Below are 17674 nucleotides of genomic sequence, written 5' to 3' on the forward strand. Positions count from 1 at the left end.
TTAATACTCTCAGGATCATGGAAGCCCTGCGGGACTCTGTGTAGGACTGACAGCCTCTGTTTGTATGTCTCTCATCTTCAGCACATCTTATTTCCTCTGCCTCACACTGTCAGTTCTAAACTGAATGCTGATTCCCTTGACATGTTCTTTTGTTTGTTTTACTTTGCTATATTTGTGTTACAAGGAGTGAGCCGCTTGTTGGTTCCTGGGTACCCTGCTAGCTTAGACCCAAAATAATCACACAGAAACTATATTAATTTAAACACTGCTTGGCCCATTAGCTCTAACTTCTTATTGACTAATTCTTACATCTTAATTTAACCCATTTCTATTCATCTGTGTGTCTCCACATGACAATGGCATGTCTGACTCTGGCTGTGGCTCCAAGGTGTCTCCCTGACTCCACCTTCCTCCTCCCATGCTATAGGCCAAGACTGTTTCTTTATTCATTAACCAATAAAGCAACACATAGACAGAAGGACCTCCCACACCGTATTTGTTTATTCGTATACATGTATATCTCACAATGGTCCTTAGAATATTTTAATAGAGAAGTATTATATACTGTTTCTGCTATATTCATAATCATACATTGAGTCCAAGTTATTGGTTGTTTGTACATTAAGTCAGCTTATTTCTGATAGCATGTATGCTATCAAAATTTTTTCAGGTGTGACATTTACTTTATATGAATAAATGTAGTAGAACCACAGCTGTGAGCTGAACTATTGTGTGGACTGCAAAGTAGTCTTGGTTCTACTGTTGTAAGTCCAGCTTAAGCAAATTGTGTTTTCACCAAGTCCTGTAATTGTTAGTGCCTTACTAGTACCTGTTGTGTTTTTATTGGCCTTTTATCTAAAAATGAACATTTTCTTTATATTTTTTTATAACCATTATATTTTTGTAGGATTTTAATATTTTTGTCTGTTTAGGTTATTTTTCTTTTATTAAAAATTTTTAAATTATAATTGTATCACTTCCCTCCTCTTCACTCTAGCCCCTCTCATATGCCCTCAAACTGATAGCCTCTTTTTCTATATTCCATATTCTATCTCCAGTACAACAGAGAAGGAAAAGAAGTGGTATGGGGCACCCACACAGAATGACCTGTTTACATACCTATACCTAAAGCTTTGGGGGTCTCTGGGTTTATCTCATGGTTTGCTTTAGACTTGATACAATAGAAGATGTTGAAATAGGCACTGACATCTCTTTACTAGAACAGTAGTACCACAAAACACTCCACAGTCCAAAAAGTAAGAATAAATTCATGCTGTATTTTTTTTTTTGAGACACAGTCTCTGTGTAGCCCTGACTGTCCTAGAATTCACTGGGGTAGACCAGGCTGGCCTTGAACTCAGGGATCTGCCTGCCTATTGTTTTATGTATCCTTATAAAGCTAGTATATATCTGCCCTGATAGAAGTAGATTTCTAGATGAAGTAGATGTTTTGAATGAAAACATTCTTTATCTTTATCATGGGCTATAAATTTTATTTAGCTTTTAAAGTGATAATTATAGCGCTACAGCATCTCATGAGCAGCTAAACTGCTATACTCACTGATGCTAAAGTATAATAAAATTGCTTCAAATTATGAATAATAACTGTATAATAATAAGTTTATTTGATCTTTAAACATTTATTTTTTTGTTGTGATTTAATAGAACCACAGCTAGTACTGTATTTCCACAGCTAGTACTGTATTTTCTTTTAACTTAAAATAATTATGGAAACTGGACAGAATGGAGCAAGGCACTTGGGAGGCAGAAGCAGGTGAATCTCTGAGTTTAGGCCAGCCTGGTTAGAGTCCAGTAGGTTAAAACGTTCACCATGCAATCTGAGGCCAGTCCCTAAAATGCATAAAAGTGGAAGGAGAAAACCACTCCTCAGGGTTGTCCTTGGCCATTCCCGTGGCATATGTGCTCACACATATCATGCAAACCCATAAGCATAATAAATTTTAAAAATTGAGAAATGACACTAGGGTAAGTAATGGCATAGCTCAATTAACAAATTCTTTTATTTTTCCCCTAGGGAATGGTTGTATCTCCTGTCGCATGAAATGTTGAATCCTTACTATGGTCTCTTCCAGTATTCTAGGGATGATATCTACACGTTGCAGATCAATCCTGATTCTGCAGTTAATCCGGTAAGAACTGTGGTCACAGTAGTGTGAATGTGCTGGGCCCCTCTGCTCTCATCTTTAAATGTCAATGTGGTTATCACAAAGGAATCACTTGCCTGATCCTGGCCACACCCTCTGGTTCAGCAGTTCCTCTTCTTGAAAGCTGTCCCAGTAAGTGATTGTACATGTGCTCTGCACTTGGACATTTATGTATCTACTATTGGTTATCCCCCGAAGGACACAGCACAGTTGTCCATACAGAAGATTGATTAAATTATGACATAAAATAATATAAGAGGTTCTTCTTGATCTGGGTCTAGTGGTGTGTGTCTGGTGGCATATCACATCACTTAGAAGATAGAGGCTAGACTGAACTGCATAGTAAGACTAAGGAAAGATGGGATGGGAAGTCCTTCTGTACATGTGTCGCTTTTATTGGTTAATGAATAAAGGAGCTGCTTTTGAACAATGGCTTAACAGAATATAGCCAGGCTGGAAGAGAGATATATAGAGAGAGTAGGTGGAGTCAGTCATAAGGTGCCATGAAGCCGCCAGAGGAAGCCTTGTGGTAAGATATAAAAATAGAAATGGATTAATTTAAGATTAAGAGTTAGAGAAGAATAAAAACAAAATAAAATAAAAACGATTAAGAGTTAGCCAGAGATATGCTTAAGCTATTGTTCAAGCAGTGTTGTAATTAATATAGTTTCTGTATGACTGTTTCGGTTCTGAGGAGCTGGGAACAAACAAGCGGCCTCCAACTACAGAAAGGAACCAAAGAACATAGCAGATGAAATTAGAAAGACATAGAGTCTCCAGGTGTGTAGGGTTCTCCCTGAGATTTGAGTTCTTTGCAGGCCAAAGCAAGAGATGACACAAGTTCTAGGCCAGCCTGGTCCTTACACACAGCATAGGGCAGCTACGACTGTGGTAGGAAACCTTTTCTGTAAAAAAACCAAAAAGCTTCAAAAGATATAGAATAATATTCTTGTTATATAAGTTACTATTTTTGTGATTGTGGGCAAGTTCATGGCCTTAAACCTCAATTATTTTATTAAAAATTAATAAAATTTTGCACCTTAGAAAAAGGTTGACTTATTTGAGACCCTATATATTAAGCATTTAACTATGCTTTTTTAATCCTATAATACATTATTATTAAATACTTAAAAGCTAAGTGCTGGAGCTGTTGTTCAGGTAGTGAGCTCGACTGGCTTTCATAAGGCCTAGGTTTGTCTCCAGAACCAGCTTCCCTCCAAACGTTAGTAGTTACTGCTAATTTCTTGCTTTCTAATTAAATCTATTATGTTTTCATACAGGGGCATACTGTGAAATTAAGGAGCATGATATTAAGATGATGTGTGATAAAGACGTGTTCATTTTATATTACGTGATATTAAGTGAAAGGTTATATAATAATGTGATACAGCTTTGGTAGATATATGTAAGAAAAAAGCTTAGAAGGTCTATGTCATAAAACTGATAATCATTTACTCTGGATATTAAATTATGGGTGACTTTTAATGTTCTCATTGCTTGTGTATGTTTAAATATTTTAAAGAAAGCATGTATTTATTTAAAAATAAATATTTTAAGATAAAACAAGTTTTGAGATGAAAAATTACTTATTAAATGAAAAAGCAAAAGATTTTAAAAATACAGCTATCCAACCAACCGAATAGTATGGCAAAAGAACAGTTGTGTCTATATATGGTGGTGTTGGCTCATCAGGCAATTCTTTATTTAAGAGACTTGGAGGTGAAGCTGCTTCTTGGACAGCTCACTACAGCCCATCTGATTATCAGTTGACCTTTGCTGGGTGCTTCCCAGGAGTGGACATAGACCCCTGGGTCTCATCACCTTAATGTCCTCCTTATAGGTACTCCTGCTGCATACTGTTCTTATCCTTGTATGTCCAAATGTGGACTAGTCCTACAGGGACTAATTAATTTGTGTTTAAACAGTAGCTGGCAGACTAATCCAGGTGTGACACCAGATCCATTTCTTAAATTCACAGTGTCCTGAAGTTCAGTATCTGGCTACTGAAGGAAGCAAGGGTATTAGGATTAAAAACTTTATTCCTTGGCAAGATACTCAGAGAAAAGATTGTGCAAGTAGTTTTGCACAGGTTGTAAAGGAATCATTTTTTAAAGGGCCTTTGCCTTGAGAGAGACATTGGTGTGGTGGCCCATACCTATAATCCCAGCACTGGAGAAAATAAGGCCCTGACCCTAAATTCAGGGCCAGCCTGAGCTACAAGTGAGGCACTGTCTCTGAAACAAAACCAAGAAAGGAGGGGAAGGAGATGAAGAAAGGAAAAATGTTGCTTAAATATTTACTTTTTATTAAGACAATTTCCTGGGTAGTTTCTAACTTGAGTATTTAAATCATGTTTGTTTGTTTTTTTTCCATTTCAGGAACACTTATCTTATTTCCACTTCGTTGGACGAATAATGGGAATGGCTGTGTTCCATGGACATTATATCGATGGTGGCTTCACATTGCCTTTTTATAAACAGTTGCTTGGGAAGTCAATTACTTTAGACGACATGGAGTTAGTTGATCCAGACCTTCATAATAGTTTGGTGTGGATACTGTACGTATTGAATCTTGCATCTATTTATCATAGCTAGATTCTGAACCTTTCAAAAGATACAGGCTAGGAGCTGGAGAGAGGCTCAGTGGTTGACAGCACTGACTGCTCTTGCAGATGACCCAGGTTCACATCCCAGGACTCTTCATGAGGTAGCTCACAACTGACAAGTCTGGTTTCAGGGATCCAGTGCCCTCTTGAGCCTTCACTGCCACCTTCACACACACAGTCTACATAAAGTCATATAGGCACATACGGGAACTACTGAGATGGCTCAGCAGTGAAGAGCAGAATGACTGATCTTGAGTTTGATTCCCAGCACCCATATCAGGCAGCTCACAGCTTCCTGTAGCTCTAGTTCCAGGGAACCTTTTTGAGCACGTGCACTTGCACACATGGACACATACCTTCAATTAATAATGAAAGTAAATCTTAAAAATACAAGCTGTGTTTGATAGTTCATCCCTATAAAGCCTGCACTTAGGAGGCTGAGGAGAATCCTGGAGTCAAGGCCAGCCTCCAAAACATTGGTATGCTATCTCAAAATCAAAAGCTGGAGAGGTGTGGGTCCAGTGGCTAGGAGCATTGGCTGCTGCTCTTCAGAGGACCTAGGTTAGATTCCCAGCACCCATATGGTGACTCACAACCACCTGTAACTTCATTTCAGGTGATTCATAGCCTTTTCCTGGTTTCATCAAGTACTGGGCACATACATGGTACATGGACATACATATAGGCAAAATACCCATACATGTGAGATAAAATAATAATACATTTTTAAAAACAAACAGTAAAACCAAAAGATACACTTCAAAACTAATACACTTACTTTTTAAAATTTGAAATATGCACAGAAAATGTTAGCTTTGTGACTTGTGGTTTAGAACCAGTCATACCGCCTAGCCTCCACCTCTGTTCTACACATCTCAGATTTTTGAAAGTTAGGGAGACTAGTGCCTTGTGAATACTAGGCAAGAACTTTACCACTAAGATATCTTCAGACCATGTTATTACTTAAAAAGGTTTTTAAAATATTTCTTATTTTATGTGCATGGATATTTTACCAATATACATGTCTGCATGTTTATTTTTTTCTTACCCAGTGAAAATGATATCACAGGTGTTCTGGACCATACCTTCTGTGTTGAACATAATGCATATGGCGAAATTATTCAGCATGAACTCAAACCAAATGGCAAAAGTATCTCTGTTACTGAAGAAAATAAAAAAGAATATGTCAGGTAAACACTTGAATTAAAAAAAAAAGTACTAGTACATCAATATAGGGAAACATCTAAGTGTTTAGGAAATATTGCTTACTATTGCAACAGACTTCCATGGAACTTAAGAACCTAAAAGACCCCACTCTTGCCAGGCATGGTGACACAGCCAGTTGGTGGTAAGGCTCACCCCTTTAATTCCAGCAGGCGGGAGGATCTCTGAGTTTTAGGCCAGCCTGGTCTTCAGAGTGAGTTTCAGGACAGCCAGGGAAACTCTGTCTCGAGAAACAAACAAAAAGCCCACTCTTGACTAGTTCTGTTATTTCTGGCATGGTAGTTGGGTAGAGAACAGTGGGTATGGTGCACTGCTGCTTCATAAGCCATCGGCTGTGGCTCAGAGACCAAGGTGGGCCTCTGACTCTGAGATGTGAGGCTTCAACTAGGATGGTTCAAATGACTGGCTTTACCTGAGCTCACTGGTCTCCTGTCTGCTATCAAAGGCTGCTCCCTTCTTTGGTCTTTCTCTCAGTAAGAGAGGCTTCTTTCTTATGGGGTGCTGACATTCCAAAATGCAAAAGAAGCTGCTAGGCTTTCCCCTACCCCTTTTAGAGACAGGGTCTCATGTAGCCCATACTGGCCTTTAACTTACTGTGTAGCTGAGGATGACCCTGAATTCCTGATTCTCTTGCCTCTACCTCCCAAGTCTTGGAATAGCAGGTATGTGCCACCATGCCTGGCTTGTGCCTGTTTTGTTTGTTTGATTTTGTTTGGATACGAGTGGGGTTTTTTTTTTGCATGTATGTTTATGCAACATGTACATGCCTGGTACTCATGGAGGTCTAATCAGGGCATCAGATTCCCTGACACTAGAATTTATAGATGGTTGTGAGTTGTCATGTAGGTGCTGGGAATCAAATCCATGTCTGCTGGAAGAGTTGCCAGTGCTCTTAACTGCTGAGCCATCTCTCATTTCCATTCTGTGAAGGTCTATGTATACTTTTGGATAACTTGATTTCTGCTGCATACTTCTGATTGAAGTGAAAGACTGGGCATCCCAGGCTCCACCAAGCAGCTCCATTCTGTAAGAGAGTGTTAGACTTGCACCTAAGTATGAATATGGATGTTTAAACTACAGAAATGTTTTTGAGCTGGGTATGTTGGTACATCCCTGTGAGCTCAGGAGGCAAGAGGACCATCTGTGGAGGGCAGAGGGCAGTTTTGTGAAGTCAGCTCTCTCTTTGTCTGTCCTATAGCCAGCCTGTGAGACCCAATAATACCCATATTTATGCATCATGCAAATCATATTAAAACATATATTATTAATGAGACCCTTTCTCAAAAAAATAAAATTTAAAAGGTAGAAGGAAAGTTTCACAGAAGATAATAGTATTCATGCATTGTTGTTGGCAGGCTGCCCTCTTCCACGATCTCACAGCCTCGGGAGCAGTGAGCATTGCTCTAGCAACACCTGCTCTGGCTTTTGCTAGTTCGCTCCCTGCCTCCTTTACTGCTCTCTTGTATAAACAGAGCTCCTCACGTACTTGTAAATGACCCTGCCCTGGGAATGGCCAGTCTAAATTGATTGGACTCTCCTTTCTTCTTGTTTTCTTGTGTCCTATAAATTAAAGAAATATTGGGGCTGGAGAGATGGCTCAGTGGTTAAGAGCACTCGCTGCTCTTCCAGGGAACCTGGGTTCAATTTCCAGCACCCACATGGTGGTTCACAACTCCCTGTAACTCCAGGGGACTTGTTACCCTTGTACAGATGTATATGCAGGCAAAATCCAATGGATGTGATTTTTTTTTTAAAAAAAAGCATTAAAATTTTTTTTAAAAAGAACTGTTATTAAAGTTATTATACTGAAATAATTTTGGTGGTAGGGGTTGAACTTCAGACCCTGAGTTCTAGTAGACTTTCTGTTTACTAGGAAGTTTTCTGATTTGAAGAGTTTTTTAGTCAGTCAGCAGTTCTAGGGGCTGATTGCAAGGCCTCCTACATGTCAGGAAGACTCTGTCACTGAACTGTATCCCCTCCTCTTTATTCTTTTAAATTTAAGACAACATCTCACTGAGTGTCCAGGCTGACTTGAACTCACTTTATAGCCCAGGCTGGTCTTGAATTTTTGATCCCCTCTGAGCCTTCCTAGTGACTGGGATTACAAGTCTGTTACATTATGGCCCGGCTTGAAGAGCCCCTCATTGATGCTGCTAGCTAGTGGTGGAAGGGTACCACTTTTTAAGTATATTGAATTGTCTCCGCACTTAGAATCCATTTGTCCCTATTAGTTTTAAACTTTTATAGACATAGGCTAAATTTTTTGTTTGTTTTGTTTTCTTTTTCTTCTGAACTAGAGATTGAACCCAGGGTCTTGTGCCTATGAGCAGGACTCTGCAGCCTGCCTATATCTCAGCTCTGTTGGACTAAAATTGTGATGATAGCTGCTTTAAAGTGTTGCTGAAATAGATACTTATGATAATTACCAAATCTGAATGTATGCAGTCACATGATGCCCCTGCCCAATGTTTACAGGCTTTATGTAAACTGGAGATTTCTCCGAGGCATAGAAGCTCAGTTCCTGGCACTGCAGAAGGGATTTAATGAAGTCATTCCACAGCATCTGCTGAAGACATTTGATGAGAAGGAGCTGGAGGTCAGTGGGTTACTATTCTGATACCATGTGGTACACTGAGGAAGTCTGGGAACTCTCTTGCTGGCTTTACTGGTGCTTTCTAATGCTTTCAGTTTCATGGTTCAACAGCCTGAGCATTCTTGTAGGACAATATTTGGGGCTTTAGAATTTCTGTGGGTAGCAATCTTTCTTATGTGTATGTGAATGGGGGGCGGTATGGGGTATGTGTATGCACATAGGTTCAGGTAGCCTCAGAGACCAGAGAAATCAGATTTCTTGGAGCTGGAGTTACAGGTGATTGTTAGCACCTGATATGTGTGCTAGGAACCAGACTTAACTCTTCTGCAAGTGCAGTAAGTTCTCTAAGCCTGAGCCATCTCTCTAGTCCCTTGTTGAGAAGCATTCTTAATTTATATATCCTTTTTCTTCTTTATAGCTAGAGTGGATCTAAATACATAGATGAGGATGACCTTTTCATTTTTGTGTTTGTTTGTTTGTTTGTTTGTTTGTTTTTTGAGACAGGGTTTCTCTGTCTAGCTTTGGAGCCTGTTCTGGAATTTGCTCTGTAGACCAGGCAGCCTCAAACTCATAGAGATCTGCCTGCCTCTGCCTCCCGAGTGCTGGGATTAAAGTGATGATGACCTTTAACTTCTGTCCTTCCGCTTCCTTCTGAATGCTGGGAGTGAGTCCAGGGATTCATGTACTTCCCTAGCTAAGCTACTTGTCAATCCCTGGCCTCTCTTTTCATGTCACATAAATATTCTTCCCAATTAGAATTCTTCCCGTGGTTTATCTGCGGAGGTCAGAGGGTAATGTTGTGAAATCAGTTCTCTCTCTTTGCATCTTTATGTGGGTTCTGGAAGAGTTTTTACCCACTGAGCCATCTTTCTGTCTGGCCTTCCCAATTTTTGCCATTTATTGATTTAATTGGCTTATTTAAATATAATTCCATTACTTTTTCTCTTAACATACTTAAATTCATTTGAATAAAATACTAAATTCAGCTGGATTTGTGCTCACTTTGCTAGAAAGCATTTAGAAAAAATGAAATAGGATAAATTATGCAGTATTAAGCCATCCCTGGACCTTTTCAAACACCCATAGAATAACAAGTAATTAACTCTGTATTGAACAATTAGCATTCCCTTCTGTGTGAAGCCAACCCTTAGAGTACCACAGAAAAGACATCCAACTTAATACTGACCTTCATGAAAGAAATAGTGAGACTGCTGGGTGTGATGGCGCATGGCTATAATAAATACAGCTCTCAGACTGATGTGAAGATTAAAAATTCAAGGCCAGCCTGGGCTACATATCAAGTCTCTGTCTAAAGAAAAGTACATAAAAAGGTTCTATTCTACCAATTTTTCTAGGGGTTAGGAAAGAGCACACTTATTTGAAGCCTACAAATCATTTTTAAATAATTTTATTTATTAATATCACTGGCTGTATTCAGATATATTGTTATTATTTTTTAATTATGTGTAATGTTTGTGTGTGTCTGCATGTGGATATGTGTATAGGAGTACAGGTACCCTGGGCGACAGAGATTTTAGATTCCCTGGACCTGGAGTTATAGGTGTTTGTAGCCATCCACCTTTGTAAACTTTTTTTCCCGGAAGAGCCCAAGTGCTCTTAGCCACTGAGCCATCTTGCCAAGCCTGCTAGTCTCTTACAGAACTGTTTGCAAGCAATTGGTTGACTCAGTGCTATCCCCATTCCTTCTGTGACTGAATAATGAAATGACCAAAGGAGGGGGCACAGAGAGTGGCCAAGTGGAGTGCATCTGAGACAAAAGACCTTTTTAATTTGATTATATTGTAAATCAAGAGTTTGCATTGTAAATGATGGTCTTCTGAAGGACAGGATTTTGGAGGCATCTTTTGTGGTCTGGATTGACCTATTTTAGAAACTCGTGGGCCTGGCAGTGGTGGCACATGCCTTTAATCCCAGCACTCAGGAGGCAGAGACAGGCAGATCTCTGTGAGTTCAAGGCCAACCTAGTCTACAGAGAAACCCTGTCTCAAAAAAAAGAAAAGAAAAAAAACATATAAAAGCTTTTTAGGAGGCGGATTTTATTTGGTAGGGGTGAGATTTACAGTATAGTTTTATTATTATGTAAATTTTTAGAAAGATATATATATAATTTTAATACTTAATGCTGAATTATCAAAATCAAGTATATGAAATCTATACAGGTTACATTATGACTTATAAACTCTCATAATTTACTGTCATAAACATTAGATGGTGGGCTGTCAAGGTGACTTAACACGTGAGAGCACTTGCCAACAAGTCTGGTGACCTGAGTTCATTTCTTAAGGACCTAGATGGTAGGAGAAAAATGAGTCCTGGAAGTTGTCCTCTGACTTCCACCTGTGGACTGTGGCATGTGGTCATGTACACACACACACACACGCACGCACACAAATTAAGTTAATCAAGTAAACATGTTACATTATATGTATAAAGGTTAGTATTAGTCTCTATAGAGATGTGTTATTGGTATCAAAATAATTTTGGTATTATTCATATGTATTGGCTGTGTCAGGATGTCAAGGAGCAAAACACTTGATTTCTGTCTAGTTTTTTAAAATTTTAGAATTCTGTTTTGAAACTATTGAATTTTGTGAGAGTCTATTGCAGTGATTGACAGACCCCCAGGGTCAGGTGGTACAGACCTGACTGCTCTGACATACACAGAATCTGCAGCATGGAGGTCGGTTGGGTACGCTTTGAAAAGATTTCCAGGTGGTGTGTGCCACTTGAGGGTATCCTCATTGCAAATCTCAGAGGACTTTGGTGTCCACTGCTGACCACTCTTACAAATATTTCCAACAGCTCATTATTTGTGGACTTGGCAAAATTGACGTGAGTGACTGGAAGGTCAACACCAGGTTAAAACACTGTACACCAGACAGCAATGTTGTCAAGTGGTTCTGGAAAGCTGTGGAGTTCTTTGATGAAGAGCGACGGGCACGGCTACTCCAGTTCGTGACAGGGTCCTCTCGAGTGCCTCTGCAGGGCTTCAAAGCACTACAAGGTGAGGGGCTGAGGGATGGGCAGGGAGGTACCTGGCATCTGCTCTTGTCAGGGTAGGATAGGGTGGGATGGCAGCATTTGGTGTATGTTGCTGTTGTTTAAGCCCAGTGGTGATAAATATTTCCTTTGACTCTTTCTCTTTTGTACCTCCTGTCTCAGTTCCTTCCAGAGAGGCTTTTTTGAAGGCTTCTGTGGTTGTAATGTGTTCTACATGTAGAAACACGTGTGCTGACACTCTGCTTTCCGCTTTCTGGAAACCTTTATGCACCTGGGATGCCTCCTCCACTTTTCTTTTAATAGAGGGAGACATCATAAATTGTGAACACCATCTGCTAGGTCAGAATTTACTACCTGACTTCAGAGCATCCATTTACAACTGCCTTCAGTTTTCAGAATCTTTTTCTGTAGAATGAGCTGTTTGAGTTTTGGTTGAATTGGTAACATTGCTAATGATTGTGGTGCTTCATTTGGTGGCCATTGCTTCCTTTACCTTTAAGCCCTTCATTTTCAAAGCTGCTGGTGAGGAGGGAGAACCGCAAAGTGAAACTGGTACATAACTCATCAGTGATTGCCCACAGAGCACTCGGAAAGCCTGGGCAAAAACTACTTGAAGTTGTGTTGCCCTTCCCTGTTTGGGGAGCTTAGCATTGTAGTTCTCTTGGGTGTGTGTATGGGGAATGTATGCTGACTGAAATGCATCCTATAGACTGCTACTCTTTGCTCAACTCAGTTTGAGTTATAAAGCCTAAATTTGCATTAGGTTGTCATCTTTTTAAATATGATTCAAATATGAGTATTTTAGGCATAATAGCATATGCCTGTAATCCCAGCCCTCTGGAACCTAAGGCAGGAGGATCTTGAGTTTAAGGCCATCTTGGACTACACAGCAAGACCCTATTTCAATTTTTTTTTTTAAAAAAGCAAGTCTGGTGGTGGTATTCCATGCCTCTAATACCAACACTTGGGAGGCAGAGGCAGGTGGATCTCTTGAGTTCCAGGACAGCCTGGCTACACAGAGAGACACTGTCTCAAAACAACAACAAAGCAAAACAGAGTGTGTTCTGTATTGCACTTGCCCTACTCTCTAGGATGTGGCTATTGTATGGCATACAGTTGACAGAAGGACCTCAGTTAAGCCTCTCTCTTAGACTGCAGTGCTGATGTTATAGCACCTGGCCTTATTCCACATCACTTACAATCTCAAAACCAAGTTAATGTGCATGGATACAAGGTGCTCCCCGATTCTGTGGTTTATATTCTAGTTTATTTTGAGGTGTTGAAGATGGATGTATGTACCTGCTGTGATCTGACCCACATTGTTTCACTGGCAGGTGCTGCAGGCCCACGGCTCTTTACCATACACCAGATTGATGCCTGCACCAACAACTTGCCAAAAGCCCACACTTGGTGAGTTATTTTTGTAGCTTCTCCTCTGTCAGTGTAGGTAGGTGTTAGTTAGTTCTAAACAGATTTGATTTTTCATTTATTCTTCTTGCTCATAAGTGGACCCTTAAGAGAAATGATGAGCACTTCTTTTTTGTGACTTAGAAATTGAAATTATTCAGAAATGAGTAGGCAAACCCAGAGTGATGATGTCTGCGTTAGAGAACTGCTGGCTTCTCACTTTGTGACACCAAGACCGCTGTGCTGTGCAGTGGCCACTTGCTGTGTTTGTTGACTAGTTTTGAACAAATGATAAAGTCTGATTTGCTTATTTACAGCTTCAATCGAATAGACATTCCGCCCTATGAAAGCTATGAAAAGCTCTATGAAAAGCTGCTAACAGCCATTGAAGAAACATGTGGATTTGCTGTGGAATGATGAGCGCCAAGGACTTAACCTAGAACTCTTATTTATCCCTGGGCCGACAGCCTCCTTCAGCAGCGCTTCAGAGAACGCTGGAATACAGGGCAGCCCCCTCCCCTGCCCCTTAGATTCTTGGACACTGTGAGGGGAAAGGACAATTTTGAAATTCCTTTTCAAGGAAAAATAAAAGTCTTTATGCTTTGCCATGAGGACACACTCAGCTGCTATTTAAAAATTAATACCTTGAACCTAAAGAATGCTGACTCCCTGCGTTTCCAGAGTTAGGCAGTATTCTACACTTAAAGACTACTACTATTTTTATAAAAGGTTATCTATCCAAATTGCTTCACAGACTCGTGTCTCTCGCACAGCAAGACAACTCCAGCAGTCGGTACACATCACATTTCATTTTGACTGAATACATGATTTTTGAACAGCTCCTATACTTGCTCTTTGTAAAAACTAAATAAAATTATTTTGAATTGTTCCACCTTTGTAAACAATTGGCTGAAGGAATCATTACCTTTATGAAATTAAGCCATTTACATGTTTAGTTGTGTTTTTCTATAGCAGAGTGTTATATTTTGCATTATGTGTGGGTCACCCTAGCTTTGATGGGGTTTTATATTTTTCAAGTGTGACTTTCTTGGAAATTCCTAATACAACCATTTAAACTGAATTTATTTGCTATCTTCCCTGTTTTTAAGACAACTTTTTAAAAAGAAAAAAAAACCTTCATGTTCTTGAATCAAGAGGATCGGGTATTTTGGATTTACTTTCATCTTAAATTGAAATACTGCGTTTTTATAGCTTCTCTGCATGTGATGGGGTTTTCATTCTTTGCTGGGTCAGCTTGTCTTTTATATGCTATTTCTATAAACCAAAGTCTCTAATAGGTACATCTAACTTATATTTTAATTAAGTTTCTAAAAGGAAAATTTTTGCTCTAAAGATTGTTTAGCTTAGAGAGCCCTGCTATATTACCTCACTGGAAGAACTGGAGGTGGCAGTGGGCATAGTGGGCAGGGAACGTTGTACGTGAGTGATGTCAGGTGTGCTGGCCACGCCTGTGACCCTGCTCCTGGGAAGCTGAGGCAGGGGGGAGTAGTTAAGTTCAAGGCCAGCCTGAGCTACGTAGCAGATGTTGCCTCAAGTGAGAGTGATCTAAGTCTATTGTACAATTTACTCTAAAACTGAAGAGTTCATTTAGAAGTAAGGGAGTGGAGCCCTGGCTGCCACATTGCTGACTTCCAAGCGTTCAGGTTGAGTTTTTAAGTGTGTGGCTCATCCCGTGATCCAGAAGGTAACCGAAATTCTGGGGTGAGGGATTTTAACCATCTAAAATCACATTGGATTTTAAATTCAACCATCCAAAACAGCGCATTATTATTTTTAAACATGATGTAAAATAAAAATAGCAAATTTTGATGAGCTTGGACACAAGGACATGAAGAACACTTGATAGAAATTGTGACTGAGCCTGGTGACTGACACCTGTAATCCTAACATTGAGGAAGAAGAGGCAGGAGGATGAGGAGATCAAGACCAGTCTGGTCTACACGTGGGTTTGAGGCTACTTTGAGACCCTGTCTCCAGGGGGTGAAGACCACAACTGTCTGGGATGCAGTGATAATGAGATGCTTCTTTCTGTGGTTTTTCCATGCAGTGTAAAGCAGGCAAATCCCATCACTTTTGAGTGCCTTTTAACTTTATAACAATGACCTGACAGAGCTTTAAAGGAATTCACCCTATGTAACAGTCTGCAGTAGCACATGACATCCAAAAACATGATTTAGATTTCAATTTCAAAATTACTTTACCTGATTACTTCCAAATAGGTGCTAAGCCAACAAAAAAAACCCAGTGTCATTGAACCTGGACTTGCTTTGTGTCTAATGTGAATATTTATGTGTTTCCACGTATCCTTCCTCTAGTTGCGCTGTCTCACCATCCCCCTTTTTTCCATCTGGAAAGCTTAATTCTGACCAGTGGTTACTTTGTTGTCCTCAAATAGTTAGGGACCACTATTTCTTGGCAGAGAGTTTTAAGGTAGTGCTATGGATCCTGTACATCGTTTTGCAGTTCGTTGCCCTGTATTTTTACAGTGCTCCCACCCCCACCTAAAGGCCAGAGCACAAATTCCTCATCTCCTAAATCCGTTGTAATTTGCTTTCTTTGACAACACTAAATCTGCTCTGAACTTCAGTGCATTGGACGAATAGCACTGATGGCGGTAGGTGCTTCCAGCGCCTGCAGGGTTGGCAGCGCCTTGTCTTTTGGCTGCAGCTTACTGTCAGCAGCTACGTGTGGTGGTTAATGTCCTCACACTAGGATGATGATTGTACCAAATGCTGAGTTGCTTATTCTAGATGTAATTAGTTCACTTTATGTAATATTCTTCCTTTTCTCAAACTGACTTTAAAAACAAAGTTTTATCATTTTCATTGTATTTATTGCAGAATGTTTTAGCTTTGATATTCTTTGTATTTTCACTCATTTGTTACATGAGCTTTATCAATAACATCTGTATAAATGGTTTTTAAAAATTAACTATGTATGTATGTATGTATGTGCCCATGCCGAAGTTGAGCAATAAAATGAATGCTGTTTGCACTGCCACAGCAGCGAAGTTTTTAAAAATACTGAGTTTTTACTTGTTTTGAAAAACATTTGACTTTTCACAGTGATAGCATGAAGTCTTGGAATGAGAAGAAAACAGCTTTTTTTTTTTTTTTTTTTTTTTTTTTACAGGGGTCCCCTGAGGTGGAGCAGACAGGTGAGTGGTTCTCTGCTGTAGCACACAAGGAACTTCCAGCCGTTGTTGGGGACTGTGTGAGGTGATGGGTCTTCTGAGGCTGGTCTGTAGTTAGTGGAGGGAAATATGGATATCTACAAGCAGGTCTGCCTGGGGTTGGTAGATAGCCTAATATCTGCCAGGGTGGTTTGGTGTTGGAACAGTAAAACCTTCAAAATGAAGAGAGATGAGTTACAACTCTGAATGGAATGCAAGCTTATGAAAGCACGGCTAACTATATAGGTAGAACAGAAATGCATGTGGTTTCTTTTTTCACCTAGAGTGGTCTGCGAATCCCTACACAGCAGAGGCAGCAACAGAATGGAACATCTGGGAAGTGCAGAGCGAACAGCAGTGATGTGTGACAGACAGTTGTAGACAGTGTTGTAGAGCTGCTTCCTCTGGTTCTTCTAGAGGGAGAAGGGAGGCCCACAAAAACCTCCAAGGTATGTTCGTGCAGTTTTGAAAGAAAAAAAAGGAATAAAGGTGGAGAGACTTTCAGGGGAGCTGCACTTGAGTGATACTGCTGTCATTTCAGAATGCATCTAGAAGGCTCTTCAGTAGTATGCTCTTGTAAATAGCCCCAATAAACTGCTTCATCAAATTACATTTGGGTGGTATTGTTTCTTTGTTGCCAGTTTCCTGAAGTGGAGAAATGTTTATCGAGTTTCCAGGTGGATGAACATGCTGTACGTTTTCACATTGCTGTGTTTACTGACTTTATCTAAAACAAAATTCTAGTACATTAAAGATATTTGGTATTTAATAGTATACTAATCAAACCAGTTTGATTTGATCACTTTGTTTGAAAGTATTTCTGCTTTATGGTAGCCAGTAGTTCACCCCTGTGATTTATGACAGAGGGTAAACACATTTGAGTTTTCTATCCCAGATAACACGGCAGGATCACACAGAGGCCAAGAGACTAGTTTACAGGATAAATGAGGCAATTTCACAGAACAGTTGCCTTTTATGCTAATGCTTTAACTGTAACTAGACAAACCAGTTTAAAATTAAAATTTATTTTATTTAAAAGGTAACCCCAGCACCCAGGAGTCTACTGGAGGGTTGAGAGGTTGAGGCCAGCCTGAATTTCACTAGTTAGGAAGGCCTGCCTTAGAACAAGAGAAAAGCTCTTCCCTAAATGTAACTTGCTCTTCTCATCAAGTTCTATAATTTTCCAGTGTGCTAGGCTAGGCTGATAGCTTCAGAAGATTATCGATTCAGTGGCTTTTGGATTAAAGTGGATTAAAGTCATGCACTGCTACACCCAGATTATCACCAGCCTCTGCACAGAGTCAACACAGAACTCACTGGTTTGTGTGAAGCCAGTCATCCCTGAGTGGAGACCACGTCTTCTGGTCAGGAAGTAGATGAGGACTACAGGCTAGATAGCTCCTGAACCCCAAACAGTCATAACCATTATTGGCTTTATCCAGTCTAATGGATGCTGCCCTTGGTCC

General features: G+C 39.9%; 1 protein-coding gene across 1 annotated transcript in view; it reads left to right on the forward strand.

Annotated features, from left to right (window-relative positions):
• Positions 1-16036, forward strand: part of Smurf2 (SMAD specific E3 ubiquitin protein ligase 2) — a 96138-nt gene extending 80102 nt beyond the window's left edge. Inside the window, exons 13-19 of the mRNA XM_048446025.3 lie at positions 2036-2150; positions 4544-4722; positions 5823-5960; positions 8470-8590; positions 11411-11612; positions 12943-13018; positions 13333-16036. Of these exons, the coding sequence (XP_048301982.1) occupies positions 2036-2150; positions 4544-4722; positions 5823-5960; positions 8470-8590; positions 11411-11612; positions 12943-13018; positions 13333-13432 (931 nt within the window). The 3' untranslated portion in view covers positions 13433-16036. The remainder of the gene's footprint in view (positions 1-2035; positions 2151-4543; positions 4723-5822; positions 5961-8469; positions 8591-11410; positions 11613-12942; positions 13019-13332) is intronic.
• The last annotated feature ends 1638 nt before the right edge of the window (positions 16037-17674 follow it).

This window comes from Myodes glareolus, chromosome 9, assembly GCF_982192425.1.
Source record: "Myodes glareolus chromosome 9, mMyoGla1.1, whole genome shotgun sequence".
NCBI lineage: Eukaryota > Metazoa > Chordata > Mammalia > Rodentia > Cricetidae > Myodes > Myodes glareolus.